Source organism: Tasmannia lanceolata, unplaced genomic scaffold, assembly GCF_043159265.1.
Source record: "Tasmannia lanceolata isolate RefF3 unplaced genomic scaffold, GAP_Taslan_0.1 ptg000018l, whole genome shotgun sequence".
Classification (NCBI taxonomy): Eukaryota; Viridiplantae; Streptophyta; class Magnoliopsida; order Canellales; family Winteraceae; genus Tasmannia; species Tasmannia lanceolata.
This window is the reverse complement of record NW_027518695.1, coordinates 69,885,234-69,909,044: the sequence shown is the minus strand read 5'-3', so window position 1 is coordinate 69,909,044 and position 23,811 is coordinate 69,885,234. Positions and strand designations below refer to the sequence as shown.

Below are 23,811 nucleotides of genomic sequence, written 5' to 3'. Positions count from 1 at the left end.
AAGCACAACATGAAACTTAACCCCACCAAGTGCACATTTGGTGTCAGCTCGGGGAAGTTCTTAGGATTCATGGTGAGCCAGCGAGGGATAGAAGCAAATCCAGAAAAGATCAGAGCCGTCATGGAGCTTACTGCCCCAAAAACCATCAGGGAAGTCCAGCGGCTCACAGGAATGATAGCGGCGTTGGGTCGCTTTATCTCAGCGTAAAAAGGTGACTTTGTAAATTTGTCAATTTGTTGTTATAAATAAATAATCTTTTTTGCAGACTTTGTTTCACTCTTACTCTCTGGAAACCCAGTTCACAAAACTTGGGTACTCACTGGAAACCCAGTTCTTAAACTTGGGTACTCACTGGAAACCCAGTTCACAAAACTTGGGTACTTACTGGAAACCCAGTTCACAAAACTTGGGTACTCACTGGAAACCCAGTTCTTAAACTTGGGTACTCACTGGAAACCCAGTTCACAAAACTTGGGTACTTACTGGAAACCCAGTTCACAAAACTTGGGTACTCACTGGAAACCCAGTTCACAAAACTTGGGTACTTACCGGAAACCCAGTTCACAAAACTTGGGTACTCACTGGAAACCCAGTTCTTAAACTTGGGTACTCACTGGAAACCCAGTTCACAAAACTTGGGTACTTACTGGAAACCCAGTTCACAAAACTTGGGTACTTGTTGTTCCTGAACTTGGGTACCTGTTAAAAGACCAGTTCGTCACAATTCGACTATCAACAGCCTCAGTCCCAGGTTATCAAAATTAAAAAGACACAGTCAAGCAAATCACTCAGTTGAGAAGTATCAGAGACAGACATGTGATTTCATTGATCAGAATATGTGGGGCCTCGAGGGCCATTACAAAATTCACTTTAAAAAGGCTGGTAAGAGCTGTAGGGTCTCAAGGACCATTACAAAAAGAGATCAAAACAAACAAAAAAATAATAATACTAAGCATCTGGAAGAGAGGTGATGTCAGCTGGAGCATCAGCAGGAGCATCTGGCTCCTCATCAGTAATCTTCGGCCTGGCAGGGAGAGTCATGTTCTGCATCAATAAGTTTGGATTGCGGGCCTGGAGCTCCTGGAGGCAGTCGTAGTATCCAAGACTATAAGCCTCGCTCGACAGGCTGAAAAGTTCAGCCTCCTTCGCCTCTGTGGCCTCCTTCACTGCCTTCTCCTGCCTCTCAGTGGCTCTTCCTCTTTGAGCCTCCATGGCTTCAGCAGCCTTGACCAGTTTCTTCTTCTCTGCGGCCAGATCCTCCTTCAACAACCTCTTCTCCTCCTCTACTCGCCCGATGCTCGTTTGAAGCTCCTGCACCTCAGCGGCCAACTTTTCGTTCACCTCTTCAGATGCAGTAATGGCTTGGGAGAACTTCTTACTCTCCTCCTTGAGGTCATTATAGTAAAGCAAGATCTGAAGAAAGAAACAGGCATCAGTATGGTGAAAGGAAGAAATGGGCAGAAAGTTAGCAAACGGATCACCACTTCCTTACCTGGTAAGCTGAGGATAGCACAGCCTCCTCTCCTGTAGCTGGCGGCTCGTGAAGGATCTGTTGCTTGTCCTTCCGCAGCAAACACTTGCTCATGAGCTCTGCTGCTACTCGGCTCTCGCCTAGGGCAGTGTCATCCTTCAGAACGGCCCAATTGGGTCGAAAGACGTGCTCACTAAGCCCCGTAGGAGGACAAGCCCCAGAACCGGTTCCGGTAGAAGCACCACCGGACTTAGAAGAGCCACCGCCCTGAGCAAAGGGGCCTATTAGCTTCACCGTAGTCTTGGGCCTCTGGGATGGGGGTGGAGTGCCCTGTGACGGGGCCGGACTCCCTAGTACAGTTGCCTTTCTCTTCTGGCGCTCCTGTTGTGCCTGTGCAGCACCCTCCTGTGCCCGTGGCTGGGCTCCCTATCTTATCTTCTCGACAGTCGATTGTTTCTTCATTTCTGCCAGACAAGCAAGCAGTCAGAAGCAAGCATATAAAAGTACACATATTATTTTAAAAGACAAGTCTAGCTACATACGTTCTGGAGTCGCGGCACTCACGCCCAGTCCAACTAGCACCTCCTCTCCTGAGAACTCTGCACAGCGGATAAGGCCTGATTGCTCAATCTCCTTCCTCATCAAGGCGAAAGTCTCTTTGTCCTCACTCTCGAGGAGCGGCTTTCGACTTAATTTGGAAGTGTCCGGAGTGTCCCACACTAGAGGAACAGGCCAGGGCTCACTGACCTCCTTATCCTCGACGTAGAAGAACCTATTCTTCCATGAATGTATTGACGAGGGGATACCGGTGATGATTTTGAGTTCAGGGCGCTGGCTGATGTAGATCCAGCCCCCTTCCTTATGCCTCTTCAAATGTGCACAAGCACGGAATAGCGACAAGCTCACGCTCCTCTCTAACCGGCCGTGGACAAGATACAAGAACCCAGTCAGTAGTCTCCATGAGTTCGGAGCTACTTGAGCTGGGGCCAGTCCGTAGTATCGAAGCACCGCTGCGAAGAATGGGTGCAGAGGAAATCGGAGTCCCGCCCTCATTGACTCCTCATAAATACAGAGATCTCGACTCTCGTTACAGGCTCTGTCTCCCTCTATAGCTGCCTTCAGTTCAAATCTTGGAGGCACACAGTACTTATTCCTAATATCGCCTAGCATGGACCTGGTGAGGTAGTTCTCTTCTACTAGAGCTCGCAGGTTGTATTTTGGGTTGGCATCCATCCGCGCTCTAGCGACTACCTCCACCGCCTGACCAGGAGGGAATGTTGTAGACGCCTCAGCAACGTCACTTTCAACACTCCCTTCTGCTCGGGAGAGACTAACAGTGGGGAGTGGAGTGGCGTTTAAGTCTAAAAACACCTCCTCCTTGTCCCCTTCGTCGTCACTATCTACAAGATCTACTCTAGCGGACGTCCTAGCCATTACAGGCTCCTGCGGCGGCCTAAATTCTGAACTACTTCTAGTGGAGGACTCCGTACCGGACTCGGAACTCGAATTACTATCAGACATGTAGTAAAGAGAAGGGCTGAGAAGAATACCGGTGAGTGGAGCTCGTCAAGTCCTTGCGCAACTCGAACTGCGAACTGCGAACTAGGAACTGCGAACTGCGAACTGAGAACTGAGAAGTCGAAGCTCCCAGAGCAAGAAAAAGAAGAAAAGATGAAAAGTAAAAAGTAAAGAATGAAAGGGGGTAAAACCTCCTTTTATAGCTTTTCAGAGGCGGTGGGGCATTAAATACGACGCACGCATCTCGAGGACACTCGAATGGTGCCACGTGTCCCATATTTATGACGGACACATTCTCCCACTCAAAAATACGATCAAACACGCGCGTGTTCCTACGTGCATGAAAATTCACATCTCCGCTCCGTACTACATGCTCCGCACTCCATGCTCCGTACTCCGTGCTCCGTACTCCATGCTCCGTACTCCGTATTGGATCTTTAAATCCGAACTGGATATAACGCGTTTCAACAAAACGACAAAAACCAGTCCGGTCCGAACCGGACTGGCCGCAAGACGACAAAAATCAGTCCGGGAAAATCCGAACTGGATATAACGCGTTTCAACAAAACGACAAAAACCAGTCCGGTCCGAACCGGACTGGCCGCAAGACGACAAAAATCAGTCCGGGAAAATTCGAACTGGATATAACGCGTTTCAACAAAACGACAAAAACCAGTCCGGTCCGAACCGGATTGGCCGCAAGACGACAAAAATCAGTCCGGGAAAATCCGAACTGGATATAACGCGTTTCAACAAAACGACAAAAACCAGTCCGGTCCGAACCGGACTGGCCGCAAGACGACAAAAATCAGTCCGGGAAAATCCGAACTGGATATAACGCGTTTCAACAAAACGACAAAAACCAGTCCGGTCCGAACCGGACTGGCCGCTAGACGACAAAAATCAGTCCGGGAAAATCCGAACTGGATATAACGCGTTTCAACAAAACGAACAAAACCAGTCCGGTCCGAACCGGACTGGCCGCTAGACGACAAAAAATGAGTCCACATCCGGACTCCACTTCCAGCCGGACTCCGGACTGGACCTCCGGACTCAACTTCCAGCCGGACTCCGGACTGGATCTCCGGACTCAACTTCCAGCCGGACTCCGGACTGGATCTCCGGACTCAACTTCCAGCCGGATTCCGGACTGGTGGATCTCCGGACTCAACTTCCAGCCGGACTCCGGACTGGATCTCCGGACTCAACTTCCAGCCGGACTCCGGACTGGATCTCCGGACTCAACTTCCAGCCGGACTCCGGACTCCACTTCCAGCTGGACTCCGGACTGGATCTCCGGACTCCACTTCCAGCTGGACTCCGGACTGGACCGCCAGACTGAACCCTCCGATTCACTTCCACACAACACCTGTCCATCCAGATAAGCGATCAACCACACTTTCCCAAGTCACTCAATGACTTGGAAAACTGGGGGGCAACTGATGGGGTGTAAAAACTCCAGCCACTCACAGGCTGCCACCTGTCCCAGAGCAGGTGAACTCCAGCCACTCACAGGCTGCCACCTGTCCCAGAGTAGGTGAACTCCAGCCACTCACAGCCTGCCACCTGTCCTGGAGTAGGTGAACTCCAGCCTCTTACAGGCCGCCATCTGTTCTGGACACCTGTCCAGGACACCTCACCAGGTTTTCCCTATAAAAAGGGATTCAAAGCTCAAACCAATGGGTAATGCGAAAATCCCTTCTCTCCCTAAACTCTTAGACATCTCCCCTTCACTCCTGCTCATACTGACTTGAGTGTCGAAGGGCCTGTCCGGAGTAAAACCCGGTCTGGTCTTCTGACATCGCTTGCGTTGTGCAGGACTCAGCCCTCATAGCAGGACTCTTTCTCGACCACCTCACTCCTCGTTCACTCCGGTCCTTCAGGACTCAGCTCCCCTAGTCATCCAGCTCAGCTCTTACATCACTGCTGTACCTGTTACCGATTTTAGGTCTAACAGAATGTAATGCAAAACTCTTGGGTAAACTATTAAATAAGGTATAAGGAAAGCTCCTAACATCAATATCTTCCCTTAGTTTCCCTATGTGATTCAAAAGGCTTATCATACCGACTCATGTGTGAAGTTTTTGCATTGATGTTCTGCAGAAATATTCAAAGCGGTAGTGTATTGATTAAATTAATCGATCATCAGTGCCTTATGTAATTTGCTTCAAGAATATTTGAGTGGCAATATTAAATTTCAAGAGGAAGGAGTTTTACTTGGAGAGGAGGATGCATTGGATTCATCGTGCAGCCTCTCCAATTCTCTACACATGAACCTGCAAAATATGTTCCATCTTTTCTACTGTATTATTTGTAATCGTGGGCAAATGTACATTTGAAAAAACATGAACGTGCAAATTACCGTATATACATTTGAAAAATGAAAGAACTATATACATTTATACATTTGAAAAATGAAAGAACTATATCGAGAATGTGAAAAAACCGGACCCGGCCCGGCCCGGCCCGACCCGAGAAACTATCTCGGGTAGGGCCGGGTTTATGAATCTTGGGTTTTCCAAAATAAAACCTGACCCGACTCGACCCAAGATAGTTTCACGGGTAGGGTAGGGTATTGGAAAACCCGACCTGCCCGACCCGAGTTGCAACCCTACCTTCTTGAATGCCAATAAATAAATCATTTTTAATAGTAAATCATATTTAAAACAAAATTATTTGTAAATTCTCATATTTAATTTTTTTTTCCAGGCATATAAACCACTTTTATATGTACAAAGCAATACACCATATTCTCAAGCTCAATACATGCAATTTTGCATTTAGAAGAACTTCATATATATGCTATCTTCCATATATCTATGATTTTACAGGATTCAAATTTCGGTTTTGGAATGCGTTTTGGTCCCCACCAAAACTGAACTTTCGGCCGAAATCCTATACCCCAATCAATATTAATATTTTATTTAATACCATATTTCGGCAGAAATTTCAGGCAAAAATTAAATAATTAAAAAAAAAGATATTTTTGGGCTGAAATTTCAAAATTTCAGCCCAAATAAAGTACCTTTCAGGTAATCTAAATTTAGGTTTCGGTGGTTACCGAAATCTGAAATTTCGGATGAAATTTAAAACCATGGATTTATTTTTGTTCATGCATTTCGGGATCAAATACTTGTGGTTTTTTCTTCATAGTCTCACATTAACTCCTAAAGTTGGGGGCCTTAATTTTGGGTCTTGCAAGGAGAAGAAGATGTGGTTTACAATAGTAGTAGAAGGTAAAATACTCGTGGTTTTCTTTTATGACCATATCGCCATGATAAAAAAATTTGGGTTTTTTTATATGCTACATTTAATGATAGTTAGAGATGCAATGCAAGCTATGTAGGTTTGTATGAAAAGCCTGAAAATCCAATTAGCTTATCTCTTATTTCCTTTTTTTAGTTTGATTTTATTGTTGTGTAACTTCCCATATGAGAAAAGCAAAAAAAAAGCAAGTGCATTTTAACAGTTTAAAATTTAACTTATATTGAAACCTTGTTGGTAAATAATGCTTGCTATATGGATGCAACTTCTATATGCCTGTTGTTAAAATGTGATTTATATTGAAACCTTGCTGGTAAATAATTCTTGTTATATGGATGCAACTTCTATATACCTGTTGTTTCCTATGTAAAGCTTCTTTTAATATGTAACTTCTCATGTTAGAAGGGAAAAAACTGTAGGTAAGATGATCCCACCTTTCATTGTTCTAAACCATTCATTTCATAGACCTTGCTTTCTTTAAGCTTTGTTTATTTTTTTTATTTTAAGGACTAATTGAGTTTAAACTAACTATTGAAATCAAAACTATTGAAGTCAAAATTATTTTTAATTTTGAGTCCAATAATAATGTTTTGGAGTGCCCCAAACTAAAATCAGTCGTGTATGTCTTGATTGACCACATCAAGACTTTCATACAAGCATTTAAGATTGTAGATGGATCACACGTGCAATGCACCTGCATGTTTACTAGTAGATAGTAAAGCACGAGTGGAGAGATTTTTACCAATCAAATGGGGCTCATTTGAGCACTAGTTAATGTCATTGCTCCCCACTCAAACATTAGCAACGCACTTTAATAAAGCCAAAGATGAAATAATTCATCTACCCCACTCACATGCTCAAGCCAAGTAGCACCACACGTTAGAAAAAAGCCAAGGTGGCTTAAAGAGAGAAAAAATCTCCGTACGAGTCTCATCCCTGGTCACAAGAAATAACTGGGCAAAACTTAGATAATACTCGAGTCAAATGGGTAAGTTCCAAAAAGGCAAAAACAAGATTAGAACTCGGATAATAGCTAGTCTACAACATGATAATGTTTACCCTCAGTTTTTTTTTTTTCCAGAAAATCAATTATATTTAGGTCTCTCCAAGAAAAGCTAAGTTGTCGATTTTTTTTTAGGCGTTAATCTTAATGTTTGGCATGGGCATAGTTTTAACTTTTAACTGAATTTTGGAAACTTCGAAATAATTTTTTTATAAAAATAATATTATAATGAAATTTCGGTCGAAATTACCGAAATTTCCTGAACGATTAATTAATTAATTTTTTTGCTGAAGTTTGACAGAAATTTCGGTTTCAACGAAGGCCAAAATTTAGGGGTGAAAGTAAGACTATACATAAAATAAATTGAGGAAGATAAATTACCGTCACTTCCTTACCTCTGCAAGTGCCAAAACCTTGAATAGAAGATGCAGTTTCTCTCTTCGAGCAATCAATGGGATAGTAGGAATGATGGAATGGCGGAGAAGTCAAAGAGATTGGAGAGAATTAGAAAGGAATTGGAACGAAGAAGGGAAGAGAACACGTTTGGGCTGCCCTATTATTTTGGAAATAAATCAGGGATGAAATGGAAGGGAAGAGAAAACGTTTGGGCTGCCCTATTACTTTGGAAATAATCTGTTTGGTTGCTTGTTTCGGGGGGTGGGGATTGTAGGAGTTTCAAATGCATGAGATCTCCCAGAGATCTCCCCAAAGCATGTTTGGTTGTCATTTACACCTTTGACATGTTCCCTCCATAATCTTCTCCCCTTTTTTCACCAAAATAGAGAAATTTGTTGGGGGAATTAAGAGAAATTCTTGTCAAATTCTCTCTCTCTCTCTCTCACTTTTCTCTCTCTTCCACCTATATTTTGATAATGACGCCCTACATCTTCCACTAATTTCCTCTCGCAATCATTAATGAAATTAGCATTAATATCCACAAGAGAAACACTCAAATGAAAGGAGATGAGAGCTTTCTTCAAAGAACTCTACTCGCAAATCTCCCTCCTAATATTCTCCCCATCTTCCATTCTTGTCTAATTCTCTTTTGACTTATTTTTCTCCTATTCTCCCAGCCATCTACAAGCAACCAAATTTTGGTGCTACGTACACATATCCCGTCATATATGGTAACGTTTAATTATAAAGGCCATATTTTTAAAGGATACTAAAAACATTTGGTAACGTTTTGGAAGGAGATTTAATGGGACATTTGGGAACGTTTTGGAAGGAGATTTAATGGGATTTTTGGAATAAGAAAGGGCTCGAATCGTTTTGGAAACTAATCGGCATCATTGCTATCGAATCGGTTTGTATAGAGCTTTTGGACGGAAGTTTTTGCAAAGCAAAATTCCACGTTAGAAATTAAATGCCAAGTAGATTCGATGGGGAAGGGGAGGGCCGCTACATCAGCGGTGAATAGTAAACCCCCCTTCCTCTTTAAATAGATATAGATACTAGTTGCAGACCCGTGAGATGCACGGGGCGGACCCAAAAAGAAAGATTTGTAATTTTTGTTCAAAGAAAAAAAAACATTCATAAAATAGAAAATCTCAACAGAAGATGCCATAAGAAATCCATCCAAAGAAGCAAGGACATATATCTTGAACAAAAAATAATGAATAATTGAAATATATAAGAAATTTAAGCCCAAAAACAAAGGAATTCATGATATTTCTCCAAACAAATCATGAATCTGAAACAAAATTAGAAATTAATAAGCTGAAAGGGGAAAATAAAAATGCTACTAAGGCATTAAAAAAACCTGAACGCTTGAAAGAAACAGGTTGCAATATTTTGCTACTATAGAGGCCAAGATTCATTGATATAACAGAAAAAGTTGACGTATAATTTCTAATCAACCATTCGGTGTTAAAAAACAAAGTCATACAGTAGCTGATCAACTTTTCAATCACTTTATTTTCAATCAAATGGCGGGATCCACTATATTATTGAGTGTTATACACACGCTGTTTGTATTATGAGTTTTTGTATGGTGTAACCATAGTATGATCAAAACAGTCCATTTTATGGGCCACCATGTAAATATGTTTTGCCTGGAAAATCATTTCCATATAATCAATTTCCGTACAGATTAGAACGGAGGCTATGGTGTAACCATAGGATGATCCAAACAGTCCATTTGACTAGCTACCATGTAAATATGTTTTGCCTGAAAATCATTTCCATAATAATCAATTTCAATTTCTACAATCATTGCTATCCTTAATCTCTATCTGAAATAGCGTAAACATTGACCTTGTATAACATTTGTCAGCTTGTGCTTCCAATTTGTTCCTTGAAGACAATAATATTGCGTTTGAAGATTTTGTCCTGAAATCTTCTTCAGCTTCTTTTTTTCGACGATCTTCAAGTGCCTTATCATATTGTTCCACGAATTCTTGTAGAGTAGTGCTATGGTTAACAAATCCATCAAAGAATGAGTTGATACTTTCGCTACGTGAACTGGATGACATGCCAGCAGTGAAAGTGTCCCTAAAATAAGCTGGCACCCAATGACTCCGTAGCTGCCACATGTTACATAGCCAACTGTTTTCTTCAATCCCATATTTCTGCTCAAATTTTCCCCATTCTTCCTCACATTCGTGTATGTTTTTCTTGAAATGCCACCTATTGTAATCCTTACTGAACTCACTATCAGAATCTCGCATGTGTGCAATATGCTCAACTAGGTGCCTCTGTATGTGCCACGAGCAAAACCTATGACGTGTGTTTGGAAAAACGGTTCTGATAGCATTTCTCATAGCAATATCCATGTCTGTGATAATACAACCAGAAGCTTTACCAAACATGCATTATAACCATTGCTCAAATAACCATGTAAATGTCTCATCTCTCTCATCTGCTAACAACGCACATCCGAATTAGAGTAGTGCTATGGTTAACAAATCCATCAAAGAATGAGTTGATACTTTCGCTACGTGAACTGGATGACATGCCAGCAGTGAAAGTGTCCCTAAAATAAGCTGGCACCCAATGACTCCGTAGCTGCCACATGTTACATAGCCAACTGTTTTCTTCAATCCCATATTTCTGCTCAAATTTTCTCCATTCTTCCTCACATTCGTGTATGTTTTTCTTGAAATGCCACCTATTGTAATCCTTACTGAACTCACTATCAGAATCTCGCATGTGTGCAATATGCTCAACTAGGTGTGGACCCCGATCCGAGAGAGGGAGCGGTGAGGGACGTGCCCCCACGCGCTAAGATCTCTATGGATCATCCACGTGAATGGAGAGCTCTACCAAGGAACTCTCGAAAGAAGATGCCCCTCACAGCATGAGTGGCGATAAAGGGTGAGATACCTCTCGATTCGGGGACTAGCCCAGATTCGAGGCGTACCTTAAACAAAGAAGAGTCGCCATCCAAGGAAGTGGGCCAAGGATCCCATACTATGCTCTGTTGCAACGGATAACCAGAGATATAAAAGAAGGTTCGTGCCTGGTTACGAATTCGGAAGGTCTAAAGAGCACCTCATCCGCCCAAGTGCAAACACCTGGTCTCTTATGCCATTTATTTAATAATTTTGAAGGGTTTTGGGCGAAAATCATATGAAATGGGAACGAATATCTCCGAGAAGACGTCTATATAATCATGCATGTCTCGGAGATGAATAATAAGCACACCTAAAAGAAATGAAAGAAGTGTCGCCTAAGCAAAACTAGGTTATAAGTGACATGCCTAATGGGTGTCTAAATTCTGGTGTACAAGCACATGCATGTTACAGCTAAATGTATAGGATCTGTACATGAAAGTAAGAAAACATAGCAAAAACATACAACACAAATCAACTCTATACCTGACTGGACAAAATGAGTCCTAACTCTAATGCGACCTGACTCGGACCAAGATGGCCGTCCATCCCAGCTGCTCTACGTATCCCGGCCTCGGGAAGAATCGGAGTCAACGTAGTTCGATGCCCTATTCTGAACTACTATGCCTAACCATCTAGAACCGCTATCCCAGACTCAATTCCACTAAACTCGACTGATTTTTAAAGCTTTTTTGTACAATTGCTTAAGTTCATGTGAGTTGTAATTTTTAGGACTCTATATGCCCTAACTAATACAGGTTGATTAGTCTTAAGCTAATGCAGGTGGGCCCTACATCCTACGTGTATCTAGGCTGTGCAACCTAAGGAAAACCATGGGCTGACTATATGCTTCCTAGTCTAGCCATCGGTTCGACTGAATGTCTAACCGATCGACTTGAGGCCTCCTAACTCTAGGGACACTCACACGACAGGACATACCATATCAACAAATCAGGACAGACTCCTAACTCTAAAACAACCTAAATGTCTAGGACAAAATCCTAACTCTAGGGGAAGATCCTTTTTGAAAAAAGGTTTTGAAGAATTTTTGTATTTTTGGAAAGTTTGAAATGTTTATTTTTAAAGGTTTGGCTAGACTTGGGATGTGGATCCCAAGCTGCACTACGTACCCTGTTGAAAGGGATCAAGCCAACGTAGTTCGGAAACAGAATTTCCTAGCTACTCCTAATGACTCGAGATTTTTGAGATTTTTGGTTTTTCAGATGTTTTTTATGTTTTTGACTCAAGAGGACAGAATCCTATCATCATAAGGGGAGGACAGACTTCTGATATCCCGCAAAAGGTTGGACAGCATCCTATGCTTTGCGGGGAAAAAGACAGAATCACGACTCTGCAAGGGTTGGACAGCATCCTATACCTTGTAAGAGTGGATAAAAACATGATACGATGAGGGGTTGGACAGAACCCTAACCCCTATGATGATAGGACTGACTCCTGAAACTGAAGGACTGACTCTCTAACTAAGAAGAGATTCCTATGCTAAGAACTGACTCTGAAATTAGTAACTCTGAGAATGAGGTGCTAATGAGACAAAGCCTGTTTCCAAATGATTTGATTTTTTTTTTTACTGAGACATAACTTGTCTCTTTAAAAAATGGGTGGGCTCTAGATATCTCTTTCATTGCCCTTACAATGAGAGAGGATTCTACTGCCTAGGATACATGTTTAAAGACTGGGTTAGTCTTCTGAAAGAAAGAGGGGAATGCTATCAAGACTAGGTAAGTCCCCTAAGGATGGGCTTGGGCTATCGCCTTCATCGCCCAAACAAAGATAAGAAAATGAGATAACTGACAGACCAAGTTGGTCTTCGACTAGAAGAGGGTTTAAGACCTGTGAGACTAGAGGTAGTCTCCTATGGGTTGACTCAGTAATGAGATACAGCCTGTTTCCAAAGGGTATGAGTTGTGAGACTTGAATAAAAAAAAAACTTAAGGGCTAAGCTCTAGACAAAGCTTGTCTCCGAGGGAGGAGTGCTTTACGAGACATAGTGTGTCTCCTAGTGGAGATTGCTATCATCAGAGGTGTAAAGGCTGCTAGCTCTAAAGGTATAGGGGCTGCTGATATCAATGTGAAGGGATGATAAGACCCAAGAGGGATAGGTTATGTATTATTCCTATGCATGCCAGAAGTCTTTTAACAAAATCAACAAAATCAGTGTGATTCTAGACAAAAGATTGAACTGTTTCAATGCATCACCCAAATACAAGACTCAAGAACTCAACCCATGTGCTTACAAACCCATTGAAGAGTAAAAATGATGCAGGCTGATGCTATTGATTTCATCCATCAACAAAATATCAAAAGAATACTCTCCAGGCCTATGACATTAACACCACTATACTTTGGTTTCAATGAATAATTGGTCCATCAATCAAAAGAAGAAATATTAAACACTCTAGCATATGACCTACAAATTACATCATTCAATAACTCGAATTTTTAACACATAAGCTCTGCACCAGTGGTCATATTTACCCAACCATAAAGATCAAAATTCCATTCTCCTCTTTGCAAAATTTTAAGGAATGACCTGACCTAAGCTATGGGACCATATCCTATGGGACCATATCTGCCTAAGTCTTATAGGCAACCTAGCACTAAATGAAAAGCAATTACATGCTCGGTCAGCACAAAATCCTGAACAACAAATATACATATATATAGCAGTTCCCATTCTCCTTGAACACAACTATTTCCAGTATATTGAACTGAGGAAACAAAATCATATTTTATCAGAGGTTGCCTATCTACCAAATCCCAACCAATTCTCCTTACCTGTTGAGACTTCAATGAAAGAATAAGAAAATAATACTAGTCACAATTTCTGTAATTGAGTTGACTTCAAACTTATACTAAACATACTCCTTCAGGCTAAAGTATTCAACAAATGAAAGTCTCAGAATAGCAAATATTCACGATAAGATTGAATGAAGAAGTAAAAGGAGCGTCACCACATTCAGTTTGCATCAAAACCACATGCAGAAAAGGAGCTGAACTAATGCCAACATAGTGCAGAACTGTGTATAAAATGAAATGAACTAGTGACAACAACAGAGCAGAACTATGCATTGAAATGAGCCCTAACCATTGCTCAAACAGGGCAAATATATGTGCATTGAAATGAACTACACCAATGTTCCAACATAGGGCAGATATGTAAATAAAGTCAATTTAATGAGCATTAATCATACTTAAAATGAAAGAAACTATGAATAAGATTCAATTTAAATTTCTAACTTGTAGTCGATTTTCCTTCTCACACTTTCTGTTATTAAATGCAACAACTTAAAAGCCTATTTTCATTAGATAAAGGAATTTATAAAGAGATGACAAATATTAATTAGGGCATATAGTTATAATTCAAACACAGAGCTTGTGCATTTTAATTCATGGTTTAACCTATATATGGTCAGCTAGAGATGCAAGTAGGCCAATTTAAAGCAAAAATTTAATTGGGGATCGGATCAAAACCAATTCTTTATTTTTACTTTCAACACAAAGCTCAAACCACCAGCCCACCTTGAACCCCCCTTTACAGACGACAAAACAGTTCAGGTGGATGAACATATCAATTCAATTTGCTGACATTTTGGAAAGAACTATCATATAGACGCAAAGTACTTATTTTCAACCAACATATTGCATTGAACTAATTGTCCTCAGCCCAATCTGTTATGGAATAATAATAATAAAAAAAAAATCCCTTTTTTTTTTTTAAGATCATCACAACAAGAACATCATCAATGGAAAACACATTTCCAATTTGCCATAATTTCCAAATAGAATTAATGTAAGACTTGGTCTTAAAATAAATTTTTTATAGATTTATCCCTAATGCAACCAAAAACCATTTGGACATAAAGAATGCAAACTGGATTTGAAACATAATTACAGCCTATATGAGAACATACTAGCTGAGCAAGGCTGACTATAATGAGGAACGAAAATTTAACTTGCTCACTTATAAAATTCCTATTAAAATGTAAGCTATGAAACACATACAAATACTTTAAGGATCAATGATCATGCAAACCAATTCTAAATTGTAACAGGTTTGTGACAGATATAGCTCTACGACCAACAAGTTAACAGACCTTGACATAAAAGGAAATAATCAAAATGAGCAGTAAACTCAACTCTTCCTTTAATTCTAAATTTATGATGTACATTACAATATTCCAGATTTAAACACCTTATAGGAAAAGTGTTAATCATAAGGAAATTACAATCACTAAGTGTTATGTGATGACATTATCAGCAATACAACCAAACACCCTAACACATTATCATGATTCTTACATTTACACACTCATTACTAGGAACTCATCATGCCTGTATCGGATATCAAAAAATTTTCATTTTTCATTGATTATCAAAAAATAGATTTGAGATTTCTTTTTTTCTTTTTTTATTTATTTAAACAATCAATTTTCATCAAAATAAACACCAATCATCATACCAAAACTGTCAAATTCCACACAGTAGCATATTTGTTTACGAATTTCATTAGATATGACAATAACACTACCCTTCCTTCCTTTACCATGAGCATAAATCACATTCCCTGCACATAAGTGCGTCGAATTACCTCATTTTTGTTAGACAAAGAGGAGCATGATCACAATTATGATTCCAAAACACAGATTATAACAGGCATTGCAAAATATTTTCTTATAGATTCTTCTTACTTATAGAAAACTCCCAACTATTCTTACCAACACTTTGAAAGTTCCAAGTTCAGAATATGACGTGAAAATTCAAATAAACTTACATGAGGTATTCAATTAATCAACGAAATAATCTTTTCTCTATTTTTCTAAATAAGGTCTGGATCAAACAAAAACTGAACCTCATTCTTCTTGATCATCCAAAATCAAGTGATTCTAACAAGCTTTTTAATATGATTTCTTTTTTAGCATGAGTAAACATGTTACAAATGTAATGAAAACAGAGCATCAAACTTTTGATCCTTGAATAATGACTATAAATTTTATATGCATCCTCATTCATAAGATCTACAGAATTATATTATAGAAAGTTTTCAACACATACTTTACATATAACCTTGTACTCAAAGAAACAAATAATCTTCAATATGAATGTAAAACCAGAGGATTAGAAGATCACTAAAGAAAAAATAATAATAATAATAATTAGCTCAAAAGAGAGTTGTACCTTTCTCCTTTTCTTTCAAAATTTTCAGATTATCTTTAACCGAGAGAATCAGATTTGAATGAAACTTGCAGATCTTCCTTCTTTTTACACCCGACGAATTTTTGATTGTATCAAAATACACAGACCGAAGGATTTAATGAACAGATCTAATGTTTTGAGGGACAGATCTTAAGCTTTGAAAGATAGATCTAAAATTTCTGGTTCAAATTTGCAATTGAAGACTTAAACTAGGATTTCTAGAGTAAGAACATAGTAGAATCATCAAATTCAAAGAAAAATAAGAATAATTTTTTTTGATCGGATCCTGGTCGGAGCCAGGCCGGAGAAAATGTGACGATCGGAAAATCTGATCAGAGAGTTGAGAGCTAGGGTTCGGATTGAGAAAGACAAAATGAATATGATCACGTTCCTTCGGATCTAATAAGGAACATAACAGAGGCGGTCGGAGATCCGCCGGAGAAGACGATCGAAGGATATCAGATCCACTCTCTCTCTCTAAAATTCTCTTTTCTCTCGCTCTTTCTCTCTCTGCAGACGAAAATCTCTCTTTTTTTTTTTAAAAAAATGAGAGAAAAATCGATATTTAAAGACAAATTGGGAGATTGATATCAGCACTCCAAGAATGATGAGCGCGCGGAAAATTGATGAGCGCACGAAAATTTGATGATCGTGCGGTTTCCCTTGTCTTTTCTGGATTCGAATAGACACCGCTCAGGATAAATGCACCCCCCTTCTCTGAACTTGACCTACGACTTTGCTCGACCCATTCACTAGGCAAACGCGCTCGGATTTTGATGAAATTTCGCAGGGACTTAGCTGGGATCCTAACCTAGCCTAGGGTAAAGTTTGGGACCCTAAATCACTCATTTGATGGGCTTTTGCACAAAATTGGATGGATTAGGGCACGGTCAAAATGGGGTGTCTACAGATGCCCCTCTTTGGCAAAGCGTGCTTGTCGCGCGAATGTCAAAGCTGAACAGACAACACATTTTGACTGGCCCAAAATTGATTGGAGAGAAAGAAGAATGAAGGAGAAGATTTTGTAAATATTGGATTTTCGAAGGGATCAGATACCTCAGGGGTTATGATATGGAGTGGATTCCTCAGGGGTTTGAAAATGGAATGAGCTTTGGTACTTCTCAAATTTATACGCTCAGGGCGGATACTCTTTGGAGAAATTGGGTTCGACGCTTGGAGCGAATGCTTTCAGAAAGAATTAGGTTTTACGCTTGGAGCGAATGCTTTCAGGAAGAAATTTGATTTTACGCTTGGAGCGAAAGCTTTCAAAGAAAAATTAGGTTCTACGCTTGGAGCGAAAACTTTCAAAGAAAATTTGGGTTCTACACTTGGAGCGAATGATTTTCAAAGAAAATTTGATTTCTACGCTTGGAGCGAAATGATTTTCAAAGAAAATTTGGGTTCTACGCTTGGAGCGAATGATTTTCAAAGAAAATTTGGGTTCTACGCTTGGAGCGAATGATTTTCAAAGAAAATTTGGGTTCTACGCTTGGAGCGAATGATTTTCAAAGAAAATTTGGGTTCTACGCTTGGAGCGAATGATTTTCAAAGAAATTTTGGGTTCTACACTTGGAGCGAATGATTTTCAAAGAAAATTTGGGTTCTACACTTGGAGCGAATGATTTTCAAAGAAAATTTGGGTTCTACGCTTGGAGCGAATGATTTCAAGAAGAAATTGGATTTTACGCTTTGAACGAATGATTTTCAAAGAAAATTTGATTTTACGCTTGGAGCGAAATACCTGATTTGATTATAAGCCTTCATTTGTGAGTAGAAACTCCGCTGGGGATACTGAGGTACACTCTCAGCGAAATGATGAGAAAAAATCCCCAGAGGATTGCCATGACTGACTCTCAAAGGAATTTTGACTGAAGAGTTGAATTCAAAGACTGTGCTCTAACTCCTCTCATTTTTATTTATCATGAATAGCCATTTCGATCATTGCTCATTTGGCATCTTTTATGATCTGATTACTCAGGGCATAAAAAATGCCCCTAGTATTATTATTTCCATGACAAATTCATAAGAGAGCAAAACACAGGAAAAGGTTAAAATGTTTTCATTTCTTGAATATTTGAGGTTACAAAGCTTTCAAGTTTACAACAAACTGCATCTGCCTAACAAACGCCTTGCATTTCTGATGACCTCTGCCATTCCGGATTGCTCAAAAACTTGCCAGATGGATTATAAAATCTACCATCTTCTGAACTTCACTCTGCTGCGCATCACCTTTGAGTAGACACAAATTCATCACATTTCCACTTTTACCCCTTTGCTTCTTGCTACCCCAGCTTTGGGAGGGATATTAAACTACGCAGGCTTCCCCACACATGACTCTGAAGCTTAACCTTAACTTGACAGAGAAAAGACTTGGACTTCCCAGAAATGAAGACTTCAATGGACACAATAACTTAGACTCGAAGAGAGACTAAATCTGCTTCTTAATCTGATAAGTATTTTAAGATGGTATAGTCTACCACTCTTAGAATCTTTTGAAAACCGTATTTAAAGGTGTTTTATTCCTTTATCCGGTATTTCCATCATGGTTATTATCCCTTTGGATTGCTTAGTTTTAACCTCCTTAGCTTAGAAAGCATCAGAAGAATTTATGCTGGCGCTCACTCAGACTTCGGAGTAATGCCGCAGATGAAATGAAAGTCTTACTGGCTCACAGAGGGTTTGCCCTTTTATGAAGTCACTGCCATGACCAAATCGCCTTTTTAGGTTTTCGATTTAGCGGACCGCATGCCTTAATTTTTGCCTGGACTGTCTGCCCTTGTAGATTTTCCATCCAACAGGCTTAGTACCCTAATTTTTGCCTAAGCCGCCCTTTCAGGTTTTCAGCTTAGCGGGTGAATGACCCTAACTTTTGCCTAGACCGCCCTTGCGGGTTTTCAGTCTAGCGGGTCTAAGACTCCATCATTTTTTCTGTTTTTCTACAAACCTGGGCTTAAGTACACCAGAAGGACTTTAGGTAGGCTGGGGTTCAAACAGGTTAACATTTGGTAAGTTTTCATATATTTGACCGAATCTGGCACTTCAGACTGCCTACGTATCCCCAAAGAAAATGGGAATCAGGTCGCGTAGTTCGCCCTTTTAGGGTTGTAAGGATTGTTTATTTGCTTCTTTCTTTTTGAAGATTTGAAGGATTTGACCGAACCTGAATTGATCAGGCTACCTACGTATCCTGTAAAAAGGAATCAGGTCATAACGTAGTTCAAATTTCATATCTTTTATGACGCAAGTCATAAAAGATGCCCCTGGTTTGAGTTTATAAAAAAAATGAAGAATTTTTTTTTTTTTTTTTTAGGTCCAAAGTGTTTGCAAATGGTTTTTGACTTTGAGGTGGTTGGCTTATGAGCTCTGATCGATCAAGGATGGCCTCCTGGTGCATCTAAGCATAGTATTTCTTTAGTTGGTCCAGGTTTGTAGGTTCTGTTAATTTTTCTCCATTTTCATTGAGGAGTCTTACGGCTTTTCCAGGCAGGACTTCATCAACAATGTAAGGACCAGACCAGTTCGGTCTGAATTTCCCTCTGGGGTCAAATACTGGTGCCCTGTAGGATTTCAAGACAAGATCTCCTGGTTTCAGGTCTCGGACTTTAACTTTCTTATTGAAGGCTCTTTCAATTCTTCTCTGATACCCTTGGATGTGATACAAGGCTCTCAACCTCTTTTCATCAATCATCTGCAATTCCTGATGTCTGGCTTTAGCCCACTCAGACTCTGGCAGATTCGCTTCCATCATAACTCTTAGAGACGGAATTCTCACTTCAACAGGGAGGACTGCTTCCATTCCATACACTAGAGAGTATGGAGTTACACCTGTAGAGGATCTGATCGATGTCCTGTAAGCCCATAAAGCAAAAGGAAGCTTGTTCGACCAATCTTTGTAAGTCTCGGTCATCTTACTGATTATGACCTTGATGTTCTTGTTTGCTACCTCTACAACACCATTTGTCTGCGGTCTGTAAGGAGATGACTTATGATGCTTGATTTTAAATTCTTCGCACAGGTGCACCACCTCTTTCTTGAAGTGAGATCCATTGTCAGAAATCAACTCATGAGGTACTCCATATCTGCAAATGATGTTTGCACGGATGAACTTTGCAACTGTATTGGAAGTTATGGAAGCATATGAAGCAGCTTCTATCCACTTCGTGAAATAATCAATGGCCACCAAGATGTACTCGTGTCCACTTGACGATTTGGGATAGACCTTGCCAATGATATCAATTCCCCACACTGAAAACGGCCACGGCGAGGTCATAGAGTGCAGCTCTGATGGAGGCACATGAATAAGATTCGCATAGACTTGGCATTTATGACATTTCTTCACAAATGCGAAACAATCTGTTTCCATTGAGGGCCAATAAAAACCGAGTCTAAGGATCTTCCTTGATAGCATTTTACCATTCATGTGAGGACCACAAACACCTTCATGTGTTTGCTCTATGAGCTCTGCAGCCTGATCTTCATCAACACACAGAAGTTGTATCCCATCAAACGACCTTCTGTACAGCTCTTCACCACAGATGATGAAGTTGGCAGCGAACCTCTGAAGAGTTTTCCTCTCTTTGCTGGAAGCTTCAGGAGGATGCCCCTTGCCTGAAATGATATTTCGAATGTCGGTATACCATGGTTTTCCATCTGGACACCTGGCAGATATCTCGATGGCATTTACATGCGCTGGAGCCCATTGCAACCTTACAGCTAAAGGTTGAACCTCCATCGTCGCAGAAATATCCAGCATTGATGCCAGAGTAGCCAGAGCATCAGCAAAGTGATTTCTTGTCCTTGACAAATGAGTGAAGGTGACATTCCTGAACTTTTTGACCAGAGATTCGAGATAAGTGTGATATGAGATCAACCTCGCCTCTTTTGTCTTCCAATCCCCATTTATTTGACAAATGATCAGGATTGAATCTCCAAATACATCGATGTCTTGAATTCGCAAAGCCAAAGCTGCCTCAAGTCCTGCGATGCATGCTTCATATTCTGCCATATTATTGGTGCATTCAAACTGCAACTTGATGGATAACGGAATGTATTCCTTCTTTGGAGATACCAAAACAGCCCCTATTCCTTGACCATGATTATTGACAGCTCCGTCAAAGTACATAAGCCACTTGGAACTCAGAGTTTCTTCTTCAATGTCCATAATCTCTTCATCAGGAAAATCAGCCTTCAGAAAAGCATTCTCTTCAATAGGAGCATCAGCCAGCTGTTCAGCAATGACCCGTCCCTTAATTGATTTCTGAGTGACATAAGTGATGTCAAACTCAGACAACAATAGCAACCATCTGGCTGTTCTTCCAGTAAGAGCAGGTTTTTCGAACAAATATTTCAACGGATCCATCCGTGAGAGCAAAAATATCTTGTTCGACAGAAGATAATGTCTAAGCCTTTGAGTTGCCCAGACCAATGCTAAACACGTCTTTTCCAAGACAGTGTACTTGATTTCATATTCCAACATTTTCTTACTGATGTAGTAAATGGGCTTTTCTTTCTTAGACCCTGCCTCCTGCTGAGCAAGCATACAACCCATTGCTGTATCCGTGATGGACAAATACATCAACAACGGTTGACCAGGAATGACCGGGGATAATACAGGAGGCAAAGACAAGCATTGCTTGACTTTTTCAAATGCTTCCTGACATTCTTCATTCCATTTCTTGGAAGAATTCTTTTTTAATAACTTGAAGATGGGTTCACACGTCATAGTTAAATGAGATATGAATCTCCTCAAATATTGCACTTTGCCAAGGAATCCACGAATCTGCTTTTCTGTCTTTGGTGGTTGCATTTCTTGGATAGCCTTGATCTTCTGAGGGTCTACTTCGATTCCTCTTTCACTGACCATGAATCCAAGCAACTTCCCTGACGTGACCCCAAATACACATTTATTAGGGTTCAAGCGAAGCTGAAACTTTCGGATTCGCTCAAAAAACTTTCTCAAAGCGACTGTATGCTCTGGCCGAGTCCTGCCTTTGACAATCATGTCATCTACATAGACCTCGACTTCTTTGTGAATCATGTCATGAAGAAGAGTAGTCGCAGCTCTCTGATAGGTGGCACCAGCATTCTTGAGACCAAATGGCATCACTCTGTAGCAATACGTCCCCCACTGAGTAATGAATGCCGTCTTCATCATATCCTCAGGCGCCATCTTGATCTGGTTATACCCTGAGAATCCATCCATAAAGGATAAGAGTGCATGTCCAGCGGTATTGTCAACCAGGAGATCAATATTCGGAAGCGGAAAATCATCTTTTGGACTTGCCTTGTTCAAATCTCTGAAATCGACACACATCCTGACTTTTCCATCTTTCTTGGGCACAGGTACAATATTTGCAAGCCATTCAGGGTATTCAACTACTTCGATGAATTTCACTTCAAGTAGTTTCTTAACCTCGTCATGAACTTTCAACTCCCATTCTGTTTTAAGTTTCCGGAGTTTTTGCTTCTTCGGCTTGATGCCAGGGATTAGAGGTAATTTGTGTTGGACAATATCCTCGCTCAATCCCGGCATGTCGTCGTAAGACCAAGCAAAAACCTCCTTAAACTCCTTTAGCAAGGTAATTAATTCTTCGCGCTCCTCAGGAGATAAAATTTTGCCAATTCGTATCTCCCGAATTAAGGTTTCATCACCTATATTTATAGTTTCAATTTCCTCTTCAAGTGGTTTAACTCGTCGATTCTCTTCTTGTTGAATCATATATTTGATTTCAAGGGGAGTCTCGTCGGCTACCTCATTGGATGGGGAGTCTTGATTCTTATTATTAGTTATTTGATCAGGTTTAGAAGCAGAATCAGTAGAAGAGACAAGTACAGGAATGTAAGCAAAAGAGTCTTTTATTTCATTAGAATCAATGATTACATCAGTAAAATAACCCACAGCGGGCTTTACAGACTCTGAAACAGAATGAAAAAATAAGTCGACATCAGTATCGACGCGATGGGAAACATGTACAGCCAAAGAATCAATGAATACGCCCTCGGACTCGGACTCAACGCCACCAGGAATAGACTCGTCACCTACTCCAGGAGTAGAACAGACCTCTATAGTACCTGCATCAAAAGAAAAGTTAGAAATGACAGACTCTGGGACGGACTCAGAAACTGACACGAATTTTGAAACGACTGACTCTTTTGAAGGGGCTGGACTATACTGAAAGAATACTTGGGGTATAACCTGTGAGGTCCAATTATCTAGAGGTCCCTCAGCTGGGGTGATGGAGCTTCTTGGGTTTATGAAGGGTGCGTCTCCTCCGATCATTGCAATGACTGGTGCCTCAACTTGGAACAAAGATTCTAAGAGCTCTGATTCAAATGTATCAACCCAATCTGAGTCTTGCTTCTCTGATACAACTGCCTTTGCAATCTGCTCAAAGAAAAAGTTCTTTGGCAATTCATCAGCAAAGAAAATCTCTAGACCTGGTAGCTTCTTCCCAGTCTCGTCACACCACGGCTCAGGAAAACCGTAAAACGGACAATCGGCCCCTTCCTTTCTGAATCTACCATTCATAATCATGCTGAACGGTCCCATTGGAAACTCGAAACCCTGGCGGCGGCAATTAGCCCATTTTAACATGTATGCCTTCATCTCTTGGACTTCCTTTCGGGTAGGCTGATACCCTAACCCGAATAATCCATTCATCACCTTCACTAATGGCCATTCAGTCAGGCCTTGCAGGTTTTTTCCCAGGCCAGCTCCCGGAATATAACCAAACCGTCGCATCATCCTTGCGACACTAACATTGGTACTTGTTAAGAACATGATCTCCTCATTCATGGCCTCCCCCATAGTAATAGTAGAGACCTCTAATGAGAATCCTGTCAAGCTGACATCCTTGGCATTTTCATCCACTGATTCGGCAGTTATCTGCCCAATTTCAGGCTCTGGATCTCCCCGTACTGTAATCACCCTGTTATTCCTGACGAATTTCAATTTCTGGTGTAGCGTCGAAGGAATAACTCCGACCTTATGCAGCCAAGGTCGGCCCAGG

At 40.6% G+C, this 23,811-nt stretch overlaps 1 protein-coding gene across 1 annotated transcript; it reads right to left on the bottom strand.

Annotated features, from left to right (window-relative positions):
• Positions 1–9,454: 9,454 nt before the first annotated feature.
• LOC143850667 (protein FAR1-RELATED SEQUENCE 5-like) lies at positions 9,455–10,406 on the bottom strand. Its single transcript, XM_077359891.1, has 2 exons — positions 10,187–10,406; positions 9,455–10,032 (listed from the first exon to the last, which is right to left on the bottom strand). Exons 1-2 carry the CDS (start codon positions 10,404–10,406, stop codon positions 9,455–9,457), a joined length of 798 nt encoding a protein of 265 aa, XP_077216006.1.
• Positions 10,407–23,811: the final 13,405 nt, after the last annotated feature.

Bases quoted from the DNA above. Each gene is read 5' to 3' on its own strand.
- LOC143850667 (XM_077359891.1), bottom strand. From the start codon at position 10,406: ATGCGAGATTCTGATAGTGAGTTCAGTAAGGATTACAATAGGTGGCAT. The intron at 10,033-10,186 runs GTATCAACTCAT...GTATTATCACAG, and splicing joins ATCCAGTTCACGTAGCGAAA to ACATGGATATTGCTATGAGA.